The sequence below is a fragment of the Buteo buteo genome, chromosome 6 (genome assembly GCF_964188355.1).
Source record: "Buteo buteo chromosome 6, bButBut1.hap1.1, whole genome shotgun sequence".
NCBI lineage: Eukaryota > Metazoa > Chordata > Aves > Accipitriformes > Accipitridae > Buteo > Buteo buteo.
The window spans coordinates 49,942,398-49,960,815 of NC_134176.1; the positions used below are offsets into that span (position 1 = coordinate 49,942,398).

At 46.4% G+C, this 18,418-nt stretch overlaps 2 protein-coding genes across 6 annotated transcripts in view; both read right to left on the bottom strand.

Moving 5' to 3' along the window:
• The window catches only part of SLC1A2 (solute carrier family 1 member 2), a 101,706-nt gene extending 96,145 nt beyond the window's left edge, over window positions 1-5,561 (bottom strand). For 2 of the 3 annotated variants that reach the window (XR_012650810.1, XM_075030926.1), the window contains exon 1: window positions 4,190-4,536. Coding sequence is in view for 1 of the 3 variants with exons in the window: in XM_075030926.1 (XP_074887027.1) it covers window positions 4,190-4,206 (17 nt within the window). In the remaining 2 variants the exon portion in view is untranslated. Of the gene's footprint in view, window positions 1-4,189; window positions 4,537-5,514 lie in introns of those variants that run through there. The other variant, XM_075030927.1, reaches the window with a different exon arrangement.
• A 3,598-nt stretch (window positions 5,562-9,159) lies between these two features.
• PAMR1 (peptidase domain containing associated with muscle regeneration 1) overlaps window positions 9,160-18,418 on the bottom strand; it is a 58,335-nt gene continuing 49,076 nt past the window's right edge. For all 3 annotated transcript variants that reach the window (XM_075030929.1, XM_075030928.1, XM_075030930.1), the window contains 5 exons: window positions 17,356-17,568; window positions 15,939-16,005; window positions 13,567-13,799; window positions 11,461-11,756; window positions 9,160-10,202 (listed from right to left, as the gene is read on the bottom strand). In XM_075030929.1, the coding sequence (XP_074887030.1) occupies window positions 9,666-10,202; window positions 11,461-11,756; window positions 13,567-13,799; window positions 15,939-16,005; window positions 17,356-17,568 (1,346 nt within the window). In that variant the 3' untranslated portion in view covers window positions 9,160-9,665. The remainder of the gene's footprint in view (window positions 10,203-11,460; window positions 11,757-13,566; window positions 13,800-15,938; window positions 16,006-17,355; window positions 17,569-18,418) is intronic.

Here is an 18,418-nt window from a genome sequence, read left to right on the forward strand (position 1 = left end):
ATAAAGTCAAATATCAAGACAGGGATCTCTGTCGCTTGCATGCAGTATATCTGCTACTCTGAACAGGATAGGAGCTCTGCATCTGTGCCATTTCATATTACATAAACACCATTTATGTTAAATGTACATAAAATTGTGAAGCACTTACAATGATTTCACTAATCAAATCACAACGCTAAGCAATTACCCAGACTTCTGTATTTTCAAATGTAATATTTCAGCGTACTCTTCCACTTCACTAGATTTATTTCATAGCAGGGTGCATGCACAGACGCCCACACAGACTTGCCTGTTAACTGTGTACCATATATCCATAAGGATAAGTTCTCTGTTCTTTTCATAAACCTGCCCTGGTACTGTTCTCTCGCACCAAGACCAATGGAAATGGAAGAATATTATTATTGAACTCTCCACGACACGGTGGTGACATCCGAACGGCCCACTGGGAACGGCCACTGGTCCATGCTGACCGCCTAACCATGCCTGCGAGCTGGGAGAGCCACGGGCGAACTGCTCTGGGCTGACCTGGGCGCAGAGGGTTGAGCTCCCAGCTCAGACACCTGCTCTGCCTCTGGTTAGTTTACTACTATAGATGCAGTGATAGTGTCTCCTAGTGGCTGTGTTCTTGAAGGAACAGACCCAACCCTAAATTTCAAACCTGGCACTCCCACTCTTCAAAGGTATACAAAATACAAACACATCTCTAGATTTTTAGAGTATCTAAAACAGCATCACTCAAATAGGTAAAATAAAATAATTTAAACACTCAAGGTTTAGTATCTGAGTTACAAAGTCACATGCTGATTTAACATCTAAAACCTATCTCTAGGTTACGCAAATGTGGGTTGTTTTTTTTTTTTAAAAACAGTGGCAAGGTACTGCATTCTTCCCCTTTTGAAATAGTAACACTAAAGAGAGATGAGAGCCATAACAAAACCATGTGAAGCAAGGTGTTCAGGACTTTGCTCAAAGGTCTGAAGGCAAGCATAGGCATCATCAATTGGATCAGAGTCAATCTCATTTAACCTTTAGGTCCCCTCAGATGCTGTGAAAGCAAAGGAAATGCTTAAATGCCCTGCTACAGTAAATCTCCATAGGTTCAAACTACCACATACTGAGCCCTATGCCAGACACCACAATCTGTGAACACGAACTAATGTCGCTCAATTTTTGAACTGTGCTAAGGACTCACGAAAGGCGATGCCGGCAGAGATCAGAAGGGAACTTCTCCCAGCAGCACCCTGTCTGCAGTCGTGGCCAGCAGAGGACATTTAAACAGCGAACATAAAAACAAGCAACCATGAACAGTATCAATACTTGGTTCTAGCCCTTCCCCCTTGAAACAGCTATTTTCCATTTTCAGCACCAGCTAAAACACCAAAAATCCATCTTGGTAATGAGATCTGTGCCAGGGGATTTTGTGAAAGAAAGACTTAACAGTCAAGATACAGACAGCATATTCCACAGTGAACCAAAGCCCTGCTAGCTGGAACTACAGCAAGGTAGACCTGGAGGACACATGGGTCTGGTTTTGCCATCTTGGGGGACATTCCCTTTCTCATTTTCAGCCGACTGCAGTTTCCCGTTGTCCACCATCGTCTTGGAACAGAAACATTTGGGCAGCAAATTCCCATACGTGGATAAGCTTAACCAAATAAGACACTGAAAGAAAAAAATAATGACTGGAAAGGTGCAGACAAGGAAATGTTTCCTAGCAAATCCTGGCTCTAAGTGACCACTACTTCTTAACGATGGAATACGGATTTGCCTTCCTCTGTGTATACATCGGGGCCTTTTGTTGTTCACCAAGTATCCTGCCACAGCCCTGACATCCCCACTTTGGAGAGTTTATGTAAGGTGCCCTGTTAGAGGAGAAGTAACGCATGGCAAAAATGACTGTGGTTGCAGTAGTTCTATCACAACAAAATAAAGCCTTTATATACTTCAGATCTCGTCTAACGTATCTACCTGAACATCCCAAGAGCCACCAGACACAAACCTGGAGTGCATACAGTTTGTCTCTACCTCCAGCAGGTCTTTCTCCATGTACCTGTGTGTGCCTGAGACAGGCTGCTCTGCTTGCAGCGAGGGGCACTTGCTGCTACCTTTTTCCCACTGTGCTGGTGCTGGTGGAAAGCCTTTCTCGAATGAGCTCTGGTCAGTATTCGCTCTCCCTGATAATCCTTACGGTGCCTGAGTTTGCTGACCTTTAGGCCACAGCGTAAAGCTTATCTCCATCCTCAGCTTTTTACCTGAGGGGAGGGAAAGACGACAATTCAGTTTTGGAAGAGGTTCTCACTGGTAAAACGGGATTGACAACTGGAATGCTTCCCACCCAACTTGTTTTCAGCTATCGCAGAGCACTAGTTGAATCCTACCAAATAAACAGTTTCAGCTTAGTCCAGACTAACGTTTCCTAAGAAGTTTGAAAGCAAAGCCGAAACTTTTTGCTTCTTTTCTCACCCTGACAATTTAGCTCTGTCCAGTAAGGAAAGCAGAAGCATGCATCTATTGAAGCCTTTCCGTGTCTCGTGCTCTTGGATCTTTTTTAACCCACCTGTTCAGCCAACTTCTTTTAAAAGCACCTCTCTTTCTACACACATTTAAAACCTCTTTTCATCCAAAGTTGACAAATCCCTCTAACACAGCCACCTCTCATCACATCTTCTCCTATTAAACCCCTGCACAACAGATCCCACATTCCCCCACCAGTCCGAAACAAGCCTAGACCTCTACAGCCACCTGATGTGGGAATGAAAACAGCAGGTGACCAGAGCACCCAAAGGGGAGCGAAAGTTGGGGTAGTCCGAGGATCCAGAAGGGACGGAGAAGACGGAGCTGCAATCCTACGGATGTAGGCTGGTTCCTCCATCTCCGAGCTTCTTCCTCGTGGCTCCAACTGTTTGTTGACAGTATCCAGTTAAAAGGGATTCACTGTCAGAGGAAATGCTACAGGGCAGATTAAACTGCTGGGCTGCTACCAAAACAAGAACGTATAAATTTGGAGCAGAAATTCCCCGCGAAGGCAAGGCAGTAGCGAACGGTAAGTTAGTTACCTATGCCACAGTCCTGTGAAGAGCCAGAAGAGCCCACAGATTTGCCCTCTGTCAGACCCTGGGGACTGTTCTTTTCCTAAAGCAACCAAAGCTAATACTTTCTAACCTTCCACTCCTCCCAAGCCGGCTGCTCGGGGACCACTCCGCAGAGAGCCAGTTCCTTCCTTTGTCCAGGTAACGGGACACTTGCGTGCACACCCTCCCAGACATGTGTTGGGTTATTTAAATCAGCTCAGCAAGTCTTTCAGCCTGAGAGACACAAAAGCAATATAAACACAGCTTCCTCCTGCACTCTGTCCTCAGAGAGTCCTATCCAGAGCAGATCATGCTGATACAACCTGACAACATCCAGGGATAAAGGGGAGGCTCACACCAGACGCAGTCTAATACTAGCTAGTATTATAAGAGGGCAACCAGAGATCAAAGAAACATTTTCTTTTCTTTCCTACTGCCAGTTACTCTGTAAACCGAACAAGCCCCCAGCCCCATCAGAGCGAGGAAGCGGCCGGTCCTCGCAATCCTGTCACGGCTAGGGAGAAAGGTTTCCTTCCAAGGGACGCTACCAGGGCTGAACTGTGCTTGCTTTTCTTTAAAGCCTCTTGTATAACCCTTCGCCCTTCCCAGCATTTCTCCTGCTAGCACTGTAACGCACTTGGCGCAAAACTGCAAAATTGCAAAACTCCTCAAGAAGTTGGATTTGTTTGTTGCCTTTTTAAGGGGCGGGTGGGGGGACAGCTCCTCGATTCTTTTTGAACTATTGATTATTATTGTTATTATATTTAGGAGGCTGCTCCCCCCTCCGCCTCCGAGTTAACCACTCACTTGGACTCTTCTTTCAGGCAAGCGGTTTAAGCTTGATCTGTCTGACGGGGGTTAAATAAAGCAGTGATGGGAGGAAGACCAAAACCTTTCCAGTGGCTCATATTTGAAATTCCTCTTCCCCCCGCTCTCTCGCCCTCTCCTGAACGGGGCTCGCCTCCTTCCCGTTTCCTCCCGCTCCCCAATTATCCCGTCGGGATAACGGCGAGGATTAACCACGAAGCAGACGCCTGGAAACCGGTGACCCAAAGCGCTCACGCCGGACCCCCTCCACCCTCCCGCTCCTCCCGCTCCCCAGAGACGGTCCCCCTCACCCTTCTGTCGATGCCATGGTCCCGAAAGCCCCCCTGTCTTCGCAAGACTCCAAGGGATTATTTTGGACAGCAGGGCGCGAAGGAGGGGGGGGGGGGGGGCTGGCTTTTCGGGACGAGCCCTCGCTCCCGCCTGGGAAGGAGCACGCGATTCCTTGTAAATCCCGGGGGCTCCGCAGGGCCGAGGGTCCGCCGGCTCCGCTCCTCGCCTCTCTCCCCCCCCCTTCGCCGCCCCAGCGAGGGGCTTCTCCGTGCCCCGGGGACCGGCCCCGCAGCGGCCGAGGAGACGCGGGCGCCCGGGGCTGCGACGGCCGGCGGCCTCCCCTCGCCGCGGGCTGCGGGCGCGTCTGTGTCCGTGTCCGTGTGTGCGTGTGGGGAGGCGGGGGGGCGGGGGGGGGGGGGGCTTCACATCGGCGCGGCTGGATTGGAAGGCTTTAGCCCTCGAGCCGTGGATTTGCAGTCTATCCCTCTCTATTTTAGGCACGGGCTGACATCACGAGCCGTTGTTACTCCTATAAATCCCCCCGACCGCTCCTTGGTGGGGGGGGGAAGGGGGCGGCGGCGGCGGCGAGCCCCTCGCAGGGGGAGGGCCGGGCGCCGCCGACCACGACCTGCCCTGCTCGCCGCGGTCCGCCACCGCCTCCCCGGGGCAGGCCCGGCCCTCCGGCACCGACAGGACCCGCCGGGACTCCGGGGAGCCGGCCGGCACCGAGAGGAACCGAGCGAATCACCCCCCCACCACCACCACCACCCGTAGCCCGCCGTGGGTGTCCGGCCGGCCGCCGCCTCCTGCCCCTCACGTCCCCCGGCGAGCGGGCCGGCTCTCCGGCGGGAGCAGAGCCCCGCAGCCCGCCCGGCCGAGGGGCACCGCGCCTCACGCCGCGGCACCTGCCCCGCCGCGGCCGCCTCCCCAGGCTGCTGGGCCCGGCCAGCAGGGAGCTCGCCCTTCGCCAGAGCGGGGCGGCCCGGGGACCGAAAGGCCGCGGCGGAGCGGCGGAGCGGGGCCGCCCGCCCTCAGGGACTCGGGGACCCGGCCCGCCGGCGGCGCGGGGCGGTGCTGCCCCCTGCCGGGGAGGCGGGGGCGGCGCGGCGGCGGAGGCCCCACCTGCCGGGGCGGCGGGACCCCGGCCGGGGCCGCCAGAGCCCGGCGGCGGCGGCGGCAGCAGCGGCCTCTCCGCAGCGCTCAGCCCGGCCTGGGCGCGCCGGGCCCGGCTCGCCTCAGCCGCCGCCGCCCCGGCTGAAGGCCGCCGGCCAGGCGGGGTGGGCGCGGCGCCTCCCCGCCCGCACCGCCCGCCGCCGCCGGGGCCCGCTCCGCGCCGCGTCCCTACCTGCACCGCCCGCCGCCGCCGCCGCCGCCGCCACAGCGCGCCGCGCCGCTCCGCCCCGCCCCGCCCCGGCGGGCGGGAGGGCACGGCCGGGCCGCGGGCGAAGCCCTCGGCGGAGCCGGGGAGGTCGGGCGGGCGCCGGCAGCGGGTCAGCTCGCAGGAGAGCGGGGCGGTGGTGGGGGCGGACCGGCGACCCCTCACCGCGCCGGTGGCGGGCCCCGGCGGCGCGGTCGGTGCTGGAAGGTTCCAGACCCCTGGCGACGCCGCTGCCTGGCCCGCCGGCTGCAGCCGGGCCACGTCTGCAGCGCGGGTAGGGCAGGAGGTCGTCGTCCGGCGGCGGGAGCGGGACGCTGGGGCGGCGTCGAGGCGCGGCCGCGCGCCTTCGGGTTCCCCCCGCCGAGGGTCTGCCTGCCGGCCTCGGGGCCCTCTTCCCACCCGCGGCCACCAACCCCGCGTCCCGTTCCGCAGGGAACAAACGTTTCCGCCGGAGCCCGTTCCCTCCGCGCCGAGGAGGAGGCCCAGAAAGGCGGCAGCCGCGCGGGGAGCTCCCTGCCGCCCTACGGAGCTGCGGGGGATGCGCAGCCACCCGAGGGCTGCCCGACCCTGCCCATCGCTCCCGCTCCTCCAGGACGCCTGTCCTGCGACCCAGCCGATGCCGGAACCCACCCTTAAAAATCGCAGGGTGCGGCCTCGTGTGCCTTCCCTGGTCCTAATCAAATGCACATTTTTGTCTCGTAATCTTACCGTGGACTTAGGTTTTCAAGGGAAACAAGTTACCAGGGCAATTGCGTTGGAATCACTGAAGGCGTGCCCGAGAAGAGCGTGTACTTCAGTATGTCCATTTCCTTACAGTGCTATTTTTCGGCTAAGCACTCCGGCTTTTGGAAGTAATTTAATGCACACCCAGCCCCCGAAACATTCAAAACTAAAAGTATAAATCCACTGGAGTGAGTAAGAATGCAGGGACTCTTTTGCTCTCTTTTTTTCATAGCAGTATCTTTGTGGCCTTTCCAGAATGCACAGCTCTCTTCCTCCGAGGGAAGATGTGTTGCTATCCATGCTGTGCTATTTCACACCCTTTCTCCAACAGATGGCATAGATCCTCACCTGTTTAGAAAGAGATGTTTGAAATAGTTTTGCATCTTAAAAAATAGGCCCTAGCTATCAAAGGGATTAGTGATTCCAGCTCACAGGCTGGTTTTTTCAAACATTCATCCTCTATTTTTCCTCATTATTGGTGTTAGATGTTAACCCCTGTGCTGCTCAGGCTGTAAGTGTGGAACTACTGTGGGTCAGCCTGCCAGACGGCATGGACAAGCTGATTTGTAATTCCTACAAGTACTAAGCATGGTGCAGGTGCTTGGATATGTTGACATGACTGCCCACCCATACTTGTCAATACATTTATCCTATAACAATAGAAACAAAACATTATGTTTGCATTTAGATATTAGCCAGAATTGAATCTAGGATTCAAACATCATTGAGGTCCAGAAGTAGAACCAAATGCTGCAGCTAATGCCTCTTTCTATAAAGGACTATGCTAAAATCCTGGGGTCGAGAGAAGGCTGGCTGTTTTCTTGCTTCTGTTTTCTTTGAAGAGCATCATGACCGTAAAAAGAAGGGGGGGTGAATTCTGCTGTGCACGCACAGCTGTAGCAACCTCCTCCTGTGATTGCAGTTCCATGAATTCTGTCAAGTTTCTCTTCAAGAATATACTTCTGCGTGATACACAGCCAGTGAAGAGCTATATTGTTGCTGCCCAAGCCCAGAAACGTTCAGCTAGCTCTTCCTTGCCAGATCTGCGAGTGGTTTGAAGCCAAATGGGGATGGGATTCAACACTGAGGAGGAGTAAATACTGGGCATGGCTGATCTTTAGAAAAAGGAGAAGAGTGAGGGCTAAAGCTAGAATTAACACAAACTTTTGCAGATCTGTGTGGACTGCCTACTTCTCTACTGGACAAATCCTAGAGGGAGAAAAACCATTTAGGGCTGCTGCTTCTCTCTCAGTTGTAGCAGTGGAGAAAAAATAATGCTGTGGAGAGCAATGCAGTCACACCGTCATAACTGAGAAAAGAACCAGCTCACAGACCTTCATGATTTCTGTTTTAGAAGATCATTTCTCTTACCATTAGGGTGTAGAGACTTTCACTTAATGTAATCATGGAAGAGCTCTGACTGGGCAAGTCAGGTTCCAATAAACAATTCTATCCCTTTCTCATTTCATTCTTTGTCAATAGTGTTAGGAAGAAACACATGCTGACTTTCTGCAAGTTTGCCCTTCTCCAAAACTGTCACCTAATTTCCTCTAACCCCTTCTGTCCGCAGGGGAGGACCGCATGTTCACTGGCACGCGCCCCTCCCAGCAGAGGAATGAAACGTCTCGCTTTTCACATTTAATTCAGAATTTTTGTTGCTGTTGTTGCCGTGTAGTTTGTCAGCCAAGCATAATCTCCTGGCAGAAGAAGACAGACAAACAAGATAAAGGAAGCAATATACTTTGGTTGTAGCCCTTAAACTTTTTGATTCAAGCAACATCCCCTGGTCCTATTGCCAGTGAAAATAAGAAAAGTGCAAAAACATAATACAACAAGTCTTTCTGCCCAGGAAAGCAAAAAATAAATTACACGGAACGAGCTCCAATACTAACTGCCCTTTTAGCAGCAATTTTCAGATTCAAAAGTAGGTGGAAACTACTGAATGCTAAGAAACTCTTAACAAGATTTCACAGCATCAGAAAACCAGAGCTGAAATCAGACCCATTGGCTTACAAATTGTACAAATTGTAGCCGTGCAATAGGAGGCTAGGCAGAACACGACTTCAGGATTTGAGTCCTTCTCGGTGAGAGTACTAAATCCTTTCATCAGATCCCCAGCCTTCACATTCATCTATTGCTGTGAGCTGGTTGGGGCACTGTAATAATTTGGAGGCGTTACAGATTCCAGGGTGGCATAGATGACTTACTTATCCAGGAGTCGTTACTGATGGGAGACATTACCCTGTCCCTCCTTCCCAACTTTTTCTAGGGCTCATCTCTAGTTTTTAGCTGCAACTGAATAGAGAATGGTTTACTGAAAGAGCAGTGATTAAGGACCATGAGGAGACCAAAGTCTCTCCGCTGGACAACGTGCTTAATAGGAGAATCTTACACTTTGATGTCAAACAGTCCAGTCAAGAAAAGCCTATGCTAAGTGTGAGACCTGGACATTATTCTTCACCCTGAAGAGCTATAGAGGAGTTGTGCTGCCACAGAAGTACATGAACTGATAGAAACCAGAAGTTTTCCTGAGTTTTTCATAGATCTTCAAAACAATCCACATGGAAAAATGTTTTTAAAAGTATGTTTCAGGTTTTTATCTGTTCAGAGTAAAAGGTGGGACAGAACTCCCCTGTGCCTTTTATTGCAATGGTTCATGTACAACAATAGCAGCACTGGATGTACTAAGAAAAAAAATATCTTGTTATTTATGCAGTAATTGAATTTTGTGCTAATTCTGCCTTTCAGTGTGCCTGAAGACTCCCAAGTGAGAGTCACATGCAAAACAGCCACACGCCCTTGTGGCAGTAGAGAATCCCTAGAGTGTGACACAGATGAAGCAACAAGGAATCTAAATATAAAGTCAGACATGGGTATGTAGGTTAAAAAAACAAACCATGGTTTATTTAAATGTGTAAAGTACTTGGGAGGGAAAAAGATTACATTGTACTATGGCAATACAGACAGCACATAACCGTAACAAGCTCATCCATCATAACGAATTCAGGCTACTCCTTCCAGCCTCCTAGTCCACTCAGTCCCACGGATCTTTGGGAGAGGCTCGCTGTTGATATCTCTAAGGGACTCCACACTAGAGATTAATTTCAGTCAGAATTTGCTGTCCTGTTTGTGTATGTCAGACTCAGGAGCAGAGCGTCATCCTCCCACCAGGGAAGACGGGCAAAATATGGCAAAACTTCTCATGCACTAAGACCCTCTGTCATGGGTTAAGTCAGAGTAGCCTGATGGAACATGTGATCCTAGGACAAATTACCAGGCTGTCTGCTTTAACCTTATCCCAGACGTGGCTCTTCACTGGGATGAGAAGCCTAAAGCAGCAGAGACTGAGAGAGATATTATGATAGTTATAAAATGCCATTTCCAGACACAGCTTTTTATTTCAGGTTCTTCTCAATCCAGTCTTTGAAGGGAAGAGCTTTGGTGTAGCCACTGTAGAGCTGTAGGCTGCAAGTTTTATCATAACCCCAACTCACTAATCCCATCAGGTGCCACCTTAGCTCAGGAGATGCTTTTCCTGGCAAAGTTATGGCTGCAATCCCACCAGTCTCAGCAGGGCAGATATTAGAAAAGGCTGTGTCATCTTGTTTGGCACAGAACATGCTGTCAGTGATGCTGACTTGTATCCCATTATCCTCATACTGTTGCTCACACAACAGTGAATCCACCATCCGAACAGCTCCCATGCGGATTGTGTCATTCTTGTATCCGGGATCTTTAATGTCAGCTAGTACCTTCCAGCCAGTTACCATTATTTTTAAATCCTCTGTGGATGAAGTCAAGTCATGAGAAGACGACAAGCAAATGGGTTGAACACGACTGCTGATTCTGGCTTTGTCCAAGAGTTTTATGATGGCTATGTCAGAATCAAGTAATATAGGGTCATAATTGGGATGCACTATGATGGCAGAAATCTGGGGAGGAAACAGAGTAGGAAGAATTGTAGAGTTAACGTCAATGGCAAGTTAGCAGCGCTCTTTCCATACTACTATAATACATGTTAGTTTATTTTGCACACTTCTCCTCTACCCTCCACTCCCAAACTGTTCTTTCACCATAGCGCTCACTCAAACGAGAAACACACAGAGAGATCAAGCATCTTCTGACTTTTTTTTTTTTGGCTTGGGTTTCAGGACAGTTTTTATTGCATGAAACACTTCCTAATGAAAAGCAGTCAAGGACATTTTCAGCAAAATGGGGAGTTAATGTGCAATTCAAGTTTTACCACTGTTTACTGAAAAGATTTTACCTGCCATGTCATCTTCAGCCTGTAGAATTTGAAAGGGAGGAGGCTTTGAATTCAACTGTTATCTTCTTATTGACATTCAAGCACCTTCCCACCAAAAAAGGATACTAGCAATTCATTACATAATGTTGGGGCCAAACCTTTACTGCTAGTTACCTTGATGAAACACTACAGGAACAGATAGAATTCCTATAAGGGTACTGTAAAAAATAATGTATTTCCTTACACAAAAAGTCTGAGAAAGCTAGAATTAGAGAAAGAAACTAAAAAAAAAGGGGGGGGGAATATCAAATTAAGTATGTTCTCTTGGATAAAATCCATTCATTAACTCACATAACCCCCCACTCTAGAAAAAGAGACACATGGCTAAAATTGCTGTATTTCTCCTCATTTTGACTGCAGACTTTCTAATTCTACTTGAAAAAAACCAAACCACTCTGGTGAGCCTGAGGTTCTGTTTTTGGAGCTGGAGTCAGACATAAACTTCTTCTGAGTTTAGAGCTGTACAGCCTTGGGGCTGAGATGTGAAATGTGCTCATGGCGTCAAACCAGGATCTAGAGCACAAGTGTTTCCCTCATAAATTATGGTAATCACTTTTGACAGTAGCTGGCATCTCCTCTACTTTTTTTCTGGCAATACCACTCAAGACATTATGGCTCATGGAACCTGAGCCATTTTCTTAGTGATCTGCGTTAGTGGGTGAACATATGAGTTGGACCGTGTCAGGTGAATTTAATGAACTACAGCATGTGCCCTCCTTGTGCTGTGACAGTTCTGTCAGTTGAGTCTCTAGCTATGCATTTCAAAGACCAATGTGTAAAACAATATATTGCTCAAAGGATAACCTTTTTTCTCCCCAAACAGGATGGATGTGATCAGCATCTGTCTGTGCTCATCATTTTCCACTCCCAGCAGACTTACTCACCCGCAGGTTCTGGATGGTCTTTTCATCCCTGTCATCGTCTCTGTAGAATTTCCCCAGAACCACCTTGAGCTCTGCTGTCTTGAGCACGATGGTCTTGCCCAGGTCAGTGACGCAGTGAGCTGCCACCACCACGGTGCGCTCGTTCACCAGGGCCCCGCTGCAGATGAGGATCCAGGCCCCTTTCCGGAGACTGTTCTCCTTCACCCCATTGGCCATCCGATAGATTGCCGCTTGCCAGGGCCACCTGGTAGAGGTCATGGTCTTCTGAAGGGTGATATTTTCGGCTTTTCCACAGACTGAGGAAACATGAATCAAGAATGAGGTAATGCCTTTTCCCACCAAAGAATCTGAATATCACTCTTGATTCCTGCTTAGGATGTGCCAAATGAAACCAAACTGCAATGGTTAGCATGAGGGACAGCTTTCTAATTAACCTGAGTCTCCAACCTGCAAAATCGTAATGTTAGAGCACTTTATATAGCATTTTAAAAAAAACCTTTCCATTTTTCCATTATTATCTGAATTTCTGGCTGAAGTAGGAATGTGGATTTAGCACTTGGGCAGGTGAATTTTCATGACAACCTTATCAAGCTGCACTATAATGAGGTGAATACATAAAGAAATGGAAGGAACACCCCTGATTCTTGCTTATAATAAAACACCATAAAGCCAACAGTGCACTTAAACTCACCCTAGGCAGTCACAGAGTAATTGTGAGGTCCGCTCCTAGAACTGACCTTAGCACAGATGAGTTCATGCCTATGAGAACCAACTTGTCTTGCAACAAGAACCTTGAAGCAAATGCAACTAAATCAACAGCCATCGTGGGGAAAAGAAAAAGCTCTGCCCTGTTCTAGGACAATATTACCCACGCTCAGACCTGGGGTAAAATCCATATTAGGAAAGGTTTACTTCAGCTGAAATAGTTACATCATGTGGTCACCTTTTTTAGTCTCTCTTAGGACTTCTTTTTTCCCTGGATGTAGTGTGTGCATGCCCATAGTGAAAAGGATTGAATGCAATACTTTTCAATACATGAGATGATCTCAAAGCAAAACCACAAACAAGAACTCTAAAAATTTGCTTGATGGTAGGATCTACTTTTGACAGTTTGCCTGATGTCAGTAGTGGGTTGTACCAAATCTTGTGATGTTCCTACCCTTACTTACTCTGTGCATGTCCTGGGTTTGGCTGGGGTAGAGTTAATTTTCACAAGAAGCTGGGAGGGGGCACAGCCAGGACAGCTGACCCGAACTAGCCAAGGGGATATTCCATACCATATGATGTCATGCTCAGTATAGAACTGGGGAGTTGGCTGGGGAGGGGGAGGAGGGATCTCGGTTCAGGAATGGGCTAAGCATTGGGTTCCGGGTGGTGAGCAATTGCATTGTGCATCGCTCGCTTTATATATTCTTTTAATAATATTATTGTTATTCCTGTTTCTTCTCTCCTTGTCTTGTCCTATTAAACTGTCCTTATCTCAACCCATGAGGTCTTATTTTTTTCTTCCGATTCTCCCTCCCATCCCACCAGGGCAGGGGGAGGAGTGAGTGAGTGGCCGTGTGGTGCTTAGGCGCAGGCTGGGCTTAAACCATGACAGTGCACTAGCTCTGGATAAGATTTTGTCTGGACTTAGAGTTTGCGATGTGAACCCTTCCTTAGCAGGTTATGTTAAAGGAAGAGCTTCTTTAAAATGCATACTCTCCATTCTATGGCTTAAACTTTGATGTTTTTGTCAGCTGTGTGCCAAAGTATAGAGATGAAAGAAAAATCGTGTTTGCAGTAAATAATACAGGAAAACATGAAGTGATAGTAGGAAAACATTTTCAAATCAGGAGAGAAACTTACTACACTTTTTGCTCAATAAAAGAGTCGAAAAACTGATGGCAAATTACAGTGCTGAAAGCTTGATCCCTTTATCATCAACTGCACAAGTTCTACTGGTGGATAAAAAGAGCCATATATCCTCCAAGCTGCTCCTATCTCCCAGCTGGAAGCATAGCCAATCTACACTGGTGGGACTCCCTAATTACCTAAGATGAATGCACATCCTGTTCCCCCATCCACCCAGAGATGTATGCATTGTTTTTTGCCTTGGAGACTCACTTGGAATACACACAGGGGCTCTCCCACTCCATTTTCCTGTCTTCAGACAAGTCCTCCTGCTGCTACCCAGGCGGCGGTAGAAAGGAGAAATGCACTCATATTGCAGCTGAGTGTGCAGATGCTGGTACCCTGGGGGCAGGTCTCCAAATGGCAGTGCTGGCTTCTTGGTTGGATAGATTTCAAGTTTTTGCTTGCTGAATGCAGATGAGTAAAGTTGATGCAAAGGTGTTTCCCTGTTTCAAGGCACAAAGAACACAAGGTAGTAATAATAATAATATTACAAAAGCAATCATTACCATAGCTTTATGACCAGCTGTGTTAAGTATTTAAAAGCATATGAAGTTTGCTTGTGAAAGAATAAGGCAAAAATTTCATTTCAACATAGTTTAGCAATACTACCATTTATATCCCAACTATTTTATTTACATATATATGTACACATATATAAATACACATATGTTTATAAATTTTCTATTTGTGCCTCTTTTTTTTCATTTTACAGTTTCTGGATTGAAAGCAGTTGCCTCTGAATGTGGAACAATTTTTGCCATTCACAAAAGGACTGAGATACTATGTTTTTAAATAAAGAAATTACATTGGAAGTTGGCATTGCCTTAATTAATTCTCACTAGAGAGGAGTTAGGCACATCTTTTCTCTAGTGAATATTTTAATAGGCGGTATTAGGAATCGATTCAGATTAAATTATGTTGATAAAGTTGCTTGATTTAGCAATTAACAGATAATTGCCTTACCACAGAGATTTCATAATTGCAATAATCACTAAGCTTCCATTTAGAAATTGTACTGATTAGCTGAAACATGGCACATAATTAAAAAAATAAATTTATGCACCAGCCTAGATATGGACCATAAGCTTGACTACAGTCATACTTAAATCTTCATCACTTAGAATGTGTCCCTTGCCCTAATGCTTAAAGGCACATATCTACAGAAAAAACTATTTACATCTGAAAAATTCAGCAGGAAATTAATTTCCCTTGAGATTTCTGGTACTGCCTGCATCCAGAAAAGCCTTAAGAATGTTTTTGCACATGGTAATTCCATTTTTGATCACAGAGAGACACAGACCGCCTCCATCATATAGAATCTGTGAGGCGATATGTAACAGCACTCAAGGAAACTAAAGTTATTAAGAACAAGAGCAATGGCAAGTTTCTTGTATTTTGGAAGAAAGATGAGAGCTGCTGTGGTCATGCTTAGACTGCCAGGGTCCCATTCCCTACTCACATGTGACCTTGCAACAGTGCATAATCCACACTTTGCCTCACTATTAATCTATGAAATGGAGACCCTACTTGAAGGGATGAAAACAGTCCACAAACATGAGATGCCATCATGATGCTATGGAGGTGGGGGCATGTATGCGCTCTCCCACAGCTGGTGTTAATATCTGAAACATTTAGCATAAAAACACCTGTGTTCAAAAGCAAAGCAAGAAAAATCCCCTGATGGCTACTAAAGCCTCCTGATGGCTTCTCAGGGCCATCTCTACAATTATACGTCACAGAGCTGGAGAGTGGGACAGTATTTGGGAAGTACGTGCTTGCCTTGTTTCTAAAGTCTTCTCTAGGCATCTGCTACTGGCCATTGCCAGAGACAGGATATGGCTTGAGCTGGACCTTTATTCTGACCTGGTATGGCTGTTCTTAAGACCAAAGATGAGGACAGTTCTTGCACTGCATCTAAAAATAAATGAATCGTGTACTGCAAAAAAAAAAAACTGAAATGAGAAATTACTACTTGGACAAAAATGAACCTGAACATTGCAGCATAACTAATTCAGATTGGGTTTATTTCAAGAAATCAGCAGAAGAGTAAACCCAGACAGGGTCTGTTCTTTCATTCCTTCCTCCCCTCCTACTCTACTTCCTCTGCTCCCCCACGCCTACCCCCAACCCAACTTTATATTGATTGTGCTATATTGCTTTGGATGATGAAACTTAATGGGAGCAGATTACATTGCTATACCCCCTTCTCTCCTTGTGCTCTCCCCACTCATTTCTTAGTGCCACTAAGATGGCATATATTCATATTTTAAGACATATCATTAGCCCCGAGGAACTGTTCTCAGACTGTTCTCATAGCCTGTCACAAGCTTGCAAGCCTAATTCTGGCATCATCCAGTAGTTTGCACATCGCAAAATCTGTGCATTTCTTCCCGGCTGCCTCCAGCAGCTTGCAAACCTGTCCTTAATCAGACCTCCCCTCCCAGCAGCTCTCATTGCTTGGTTATCAGTGGAGTTGTAGGAATGGCTGCTCAGGCAGGCTAAACAGACAGGGTGGAAAGGAGAGGAGGGGAAAAGCAATCACATTTTTTCTTTAAACTGTAGTTGAGATATTGCATTCTCACCTTGACTGAACCTGCATTGGAAGCACTTTCTGTCTCACCAGGTCAGAGATCTTTGGCTCTCTGCAGGCTAGAAAAAATACAATGTTGCACAGTACTTTTCCACATTCACAGCTCAAGTGTTAGGGTTCATAGACATTTCCATACTTTCCTCTCCCTAGCTCTAGTGGACTGGATTAAGAGGCAGTAAGTTATGTGCATTAAAAAAAAGACAGGCCCTAAAACCTAAAGCCTTGGAAAAATACTTCCCAACAGATCACCAGATCTGCACCCATTGGAAGGAGCTGCAGAGTCTGATTCAAAGGAACACCTCAGAGTTACCTGAATATGCACAAAATAACAGAAAGGAGATTCAGGGTTTCTAATTTTGCACATTCAGTTTATTTAAGAGCAGGATAAAATATTCAGGTTTATCAGTTCAAATAAGTCCACCAGGATCTCCTTCCTGCTGCACACAGTAGAAGAAAAGGAATCTTGCAGGATGGATTTTATCTGTATGCCTCAGCACTTGTGTTCTGTGGGATTTAACAATATCTAGCTCTTTGTGATTACTGTATATGTTAACCTTTATGTCACTATCAAAGTTAACATCAGTAAAGATGCTTTCCACAAATGACTATCATCAATAAAGATGCTTTCCACAGATGATTACACGCTTCAGGGAGAGAGTATTTCCATCTAAAGTAACAGAATAAAACATATTCCCCAGGGGCTAGACATATTTCCTTATATTATCATTACTTTAGTTAAAAAAAAATAATCCATTAAAATATGTGTCAAACAATTGCTTTGGGAAAATGAATTTGGCAGTTCCCCAGCCCAAATTCATTCATTCATTCATTCAGGCTTTCAGACACGCTTAGAGTAGCTCTAGTTCAAGAGCATAATTCCCTTTCTAGTGAAGTATTTAAAGATGTGTCTCAGTGTTTTGATGAATACCGATAGTTTAGGCATGTCCTCAAGCGGTTTTCTGAACCAAACCTTCAAGGCTGCAATCTACAGGCTTGGCCTTTTGCACTCATGACTGGTCCCATTGACTTAAAAGGATTGTGAAGGAAGATCTGAGCCCTACGACAGCAACTCTGATAAGACAATTATTTCCTTCTATTTCAATTCCTTCCTGATCTTCTTTCATTTTGATCTTACATGGGTTTGATCCTAGAATGAAGGTAATAACGGTCTTAGGGAACATTCCTTTCCATGTCTAAACATGGAAACATCTTCTGGAATCACTGGCATCTTCTCTGGATGAGTTTAGCAGCCAGCAGAGCTGGCAAACTACCAATCTCAGTATCAGGTGTCAGTCAGATGGTTTATTCTTAGCAAAAATGATTGTTTGGTGAGTGTAAATTATATAAAACAAAATCCAGTAAAACCATAGCAGCTTTTGTGAATTGTGGTAAAAAAGACTGTAAACTACCTTTTATGCAGATTGGCTGCTTCCCTGACCATTCTCCATCATCTTGGCAGGTCCTCTGTTCATTCCCACTAAGAACATACGAGTTGTTACAAAAGAAAGCAATGACTGTGCCATTTTTTGCATAGCGTCCGTTCAAGAGCCCAGTGTCTTCTACTACTCTTCTGTAGCCATTGAGTGGGCCACCAGGATCTGAGCAGTTTTTTTCATCTAGAACTAATGATAGGGGGGAAAAAAATAGTAACCATTTTATCAGGTTCACAACATTATTTTCACCCATCATATTGCTTGGTATTTCATTCAGATGTTACTACACAATCTACACTTTATTAAAGATGCCTCTTCAAGACCTATCTGGGATTGCTATCTTCAAAAAGATCAAATATTAAAGAAGAAATAATAATATACAGATGTCTTTATAATACACACTTTAGTCTTCACTGAAAAAGTAGCATTCTCAAATTGTTAAAAAGACCTTAAAACGTAACTGACAATACTGAAAAAGAACCTTGATGTTACATGATGTTAATGGCCAATTAACATTGACAGGGCTACTTTAAGAGCGTAAAAGGATGCACTTAAACAGGCCCTTGGAATTCTTTTCCCTTTTCTGTACTTTCAGTACTTTACTGGACTTGGCTAATAAAACTAGACTACTTAATTTTACTTTTATGTTTGGTTGCATTTTGGTTTCTTAGCACTGAGAGAGAGATCTCAATAATCCACGGAAATACAGGCACTGAAAGAGAACATATATATATATATTTACTGATAGTAAAAATTGAATATGGAAAGCTTACTCATGCTAGGTTCTGCCTATAAAACCTCTTTTACTTCCTCCTTCCCAATATTTTCCCCTTCTTTTTATGTGTTGTTGTGGTTTTTTCGCTCAATAAACTTAAATTTTTGGCCTAAATCTGGATGACAGTACTCCCTATCTGATGCTGATAAATGCTTTTCCCTATATTTTTCACTCCTCTGCTCTTTCTATTTAGCAACTGAAAGGTACTTTCTTTTTTCGTTTGGATTTCATCTCAGTTTTCTTGTCAGGCTGACAGTAACACGC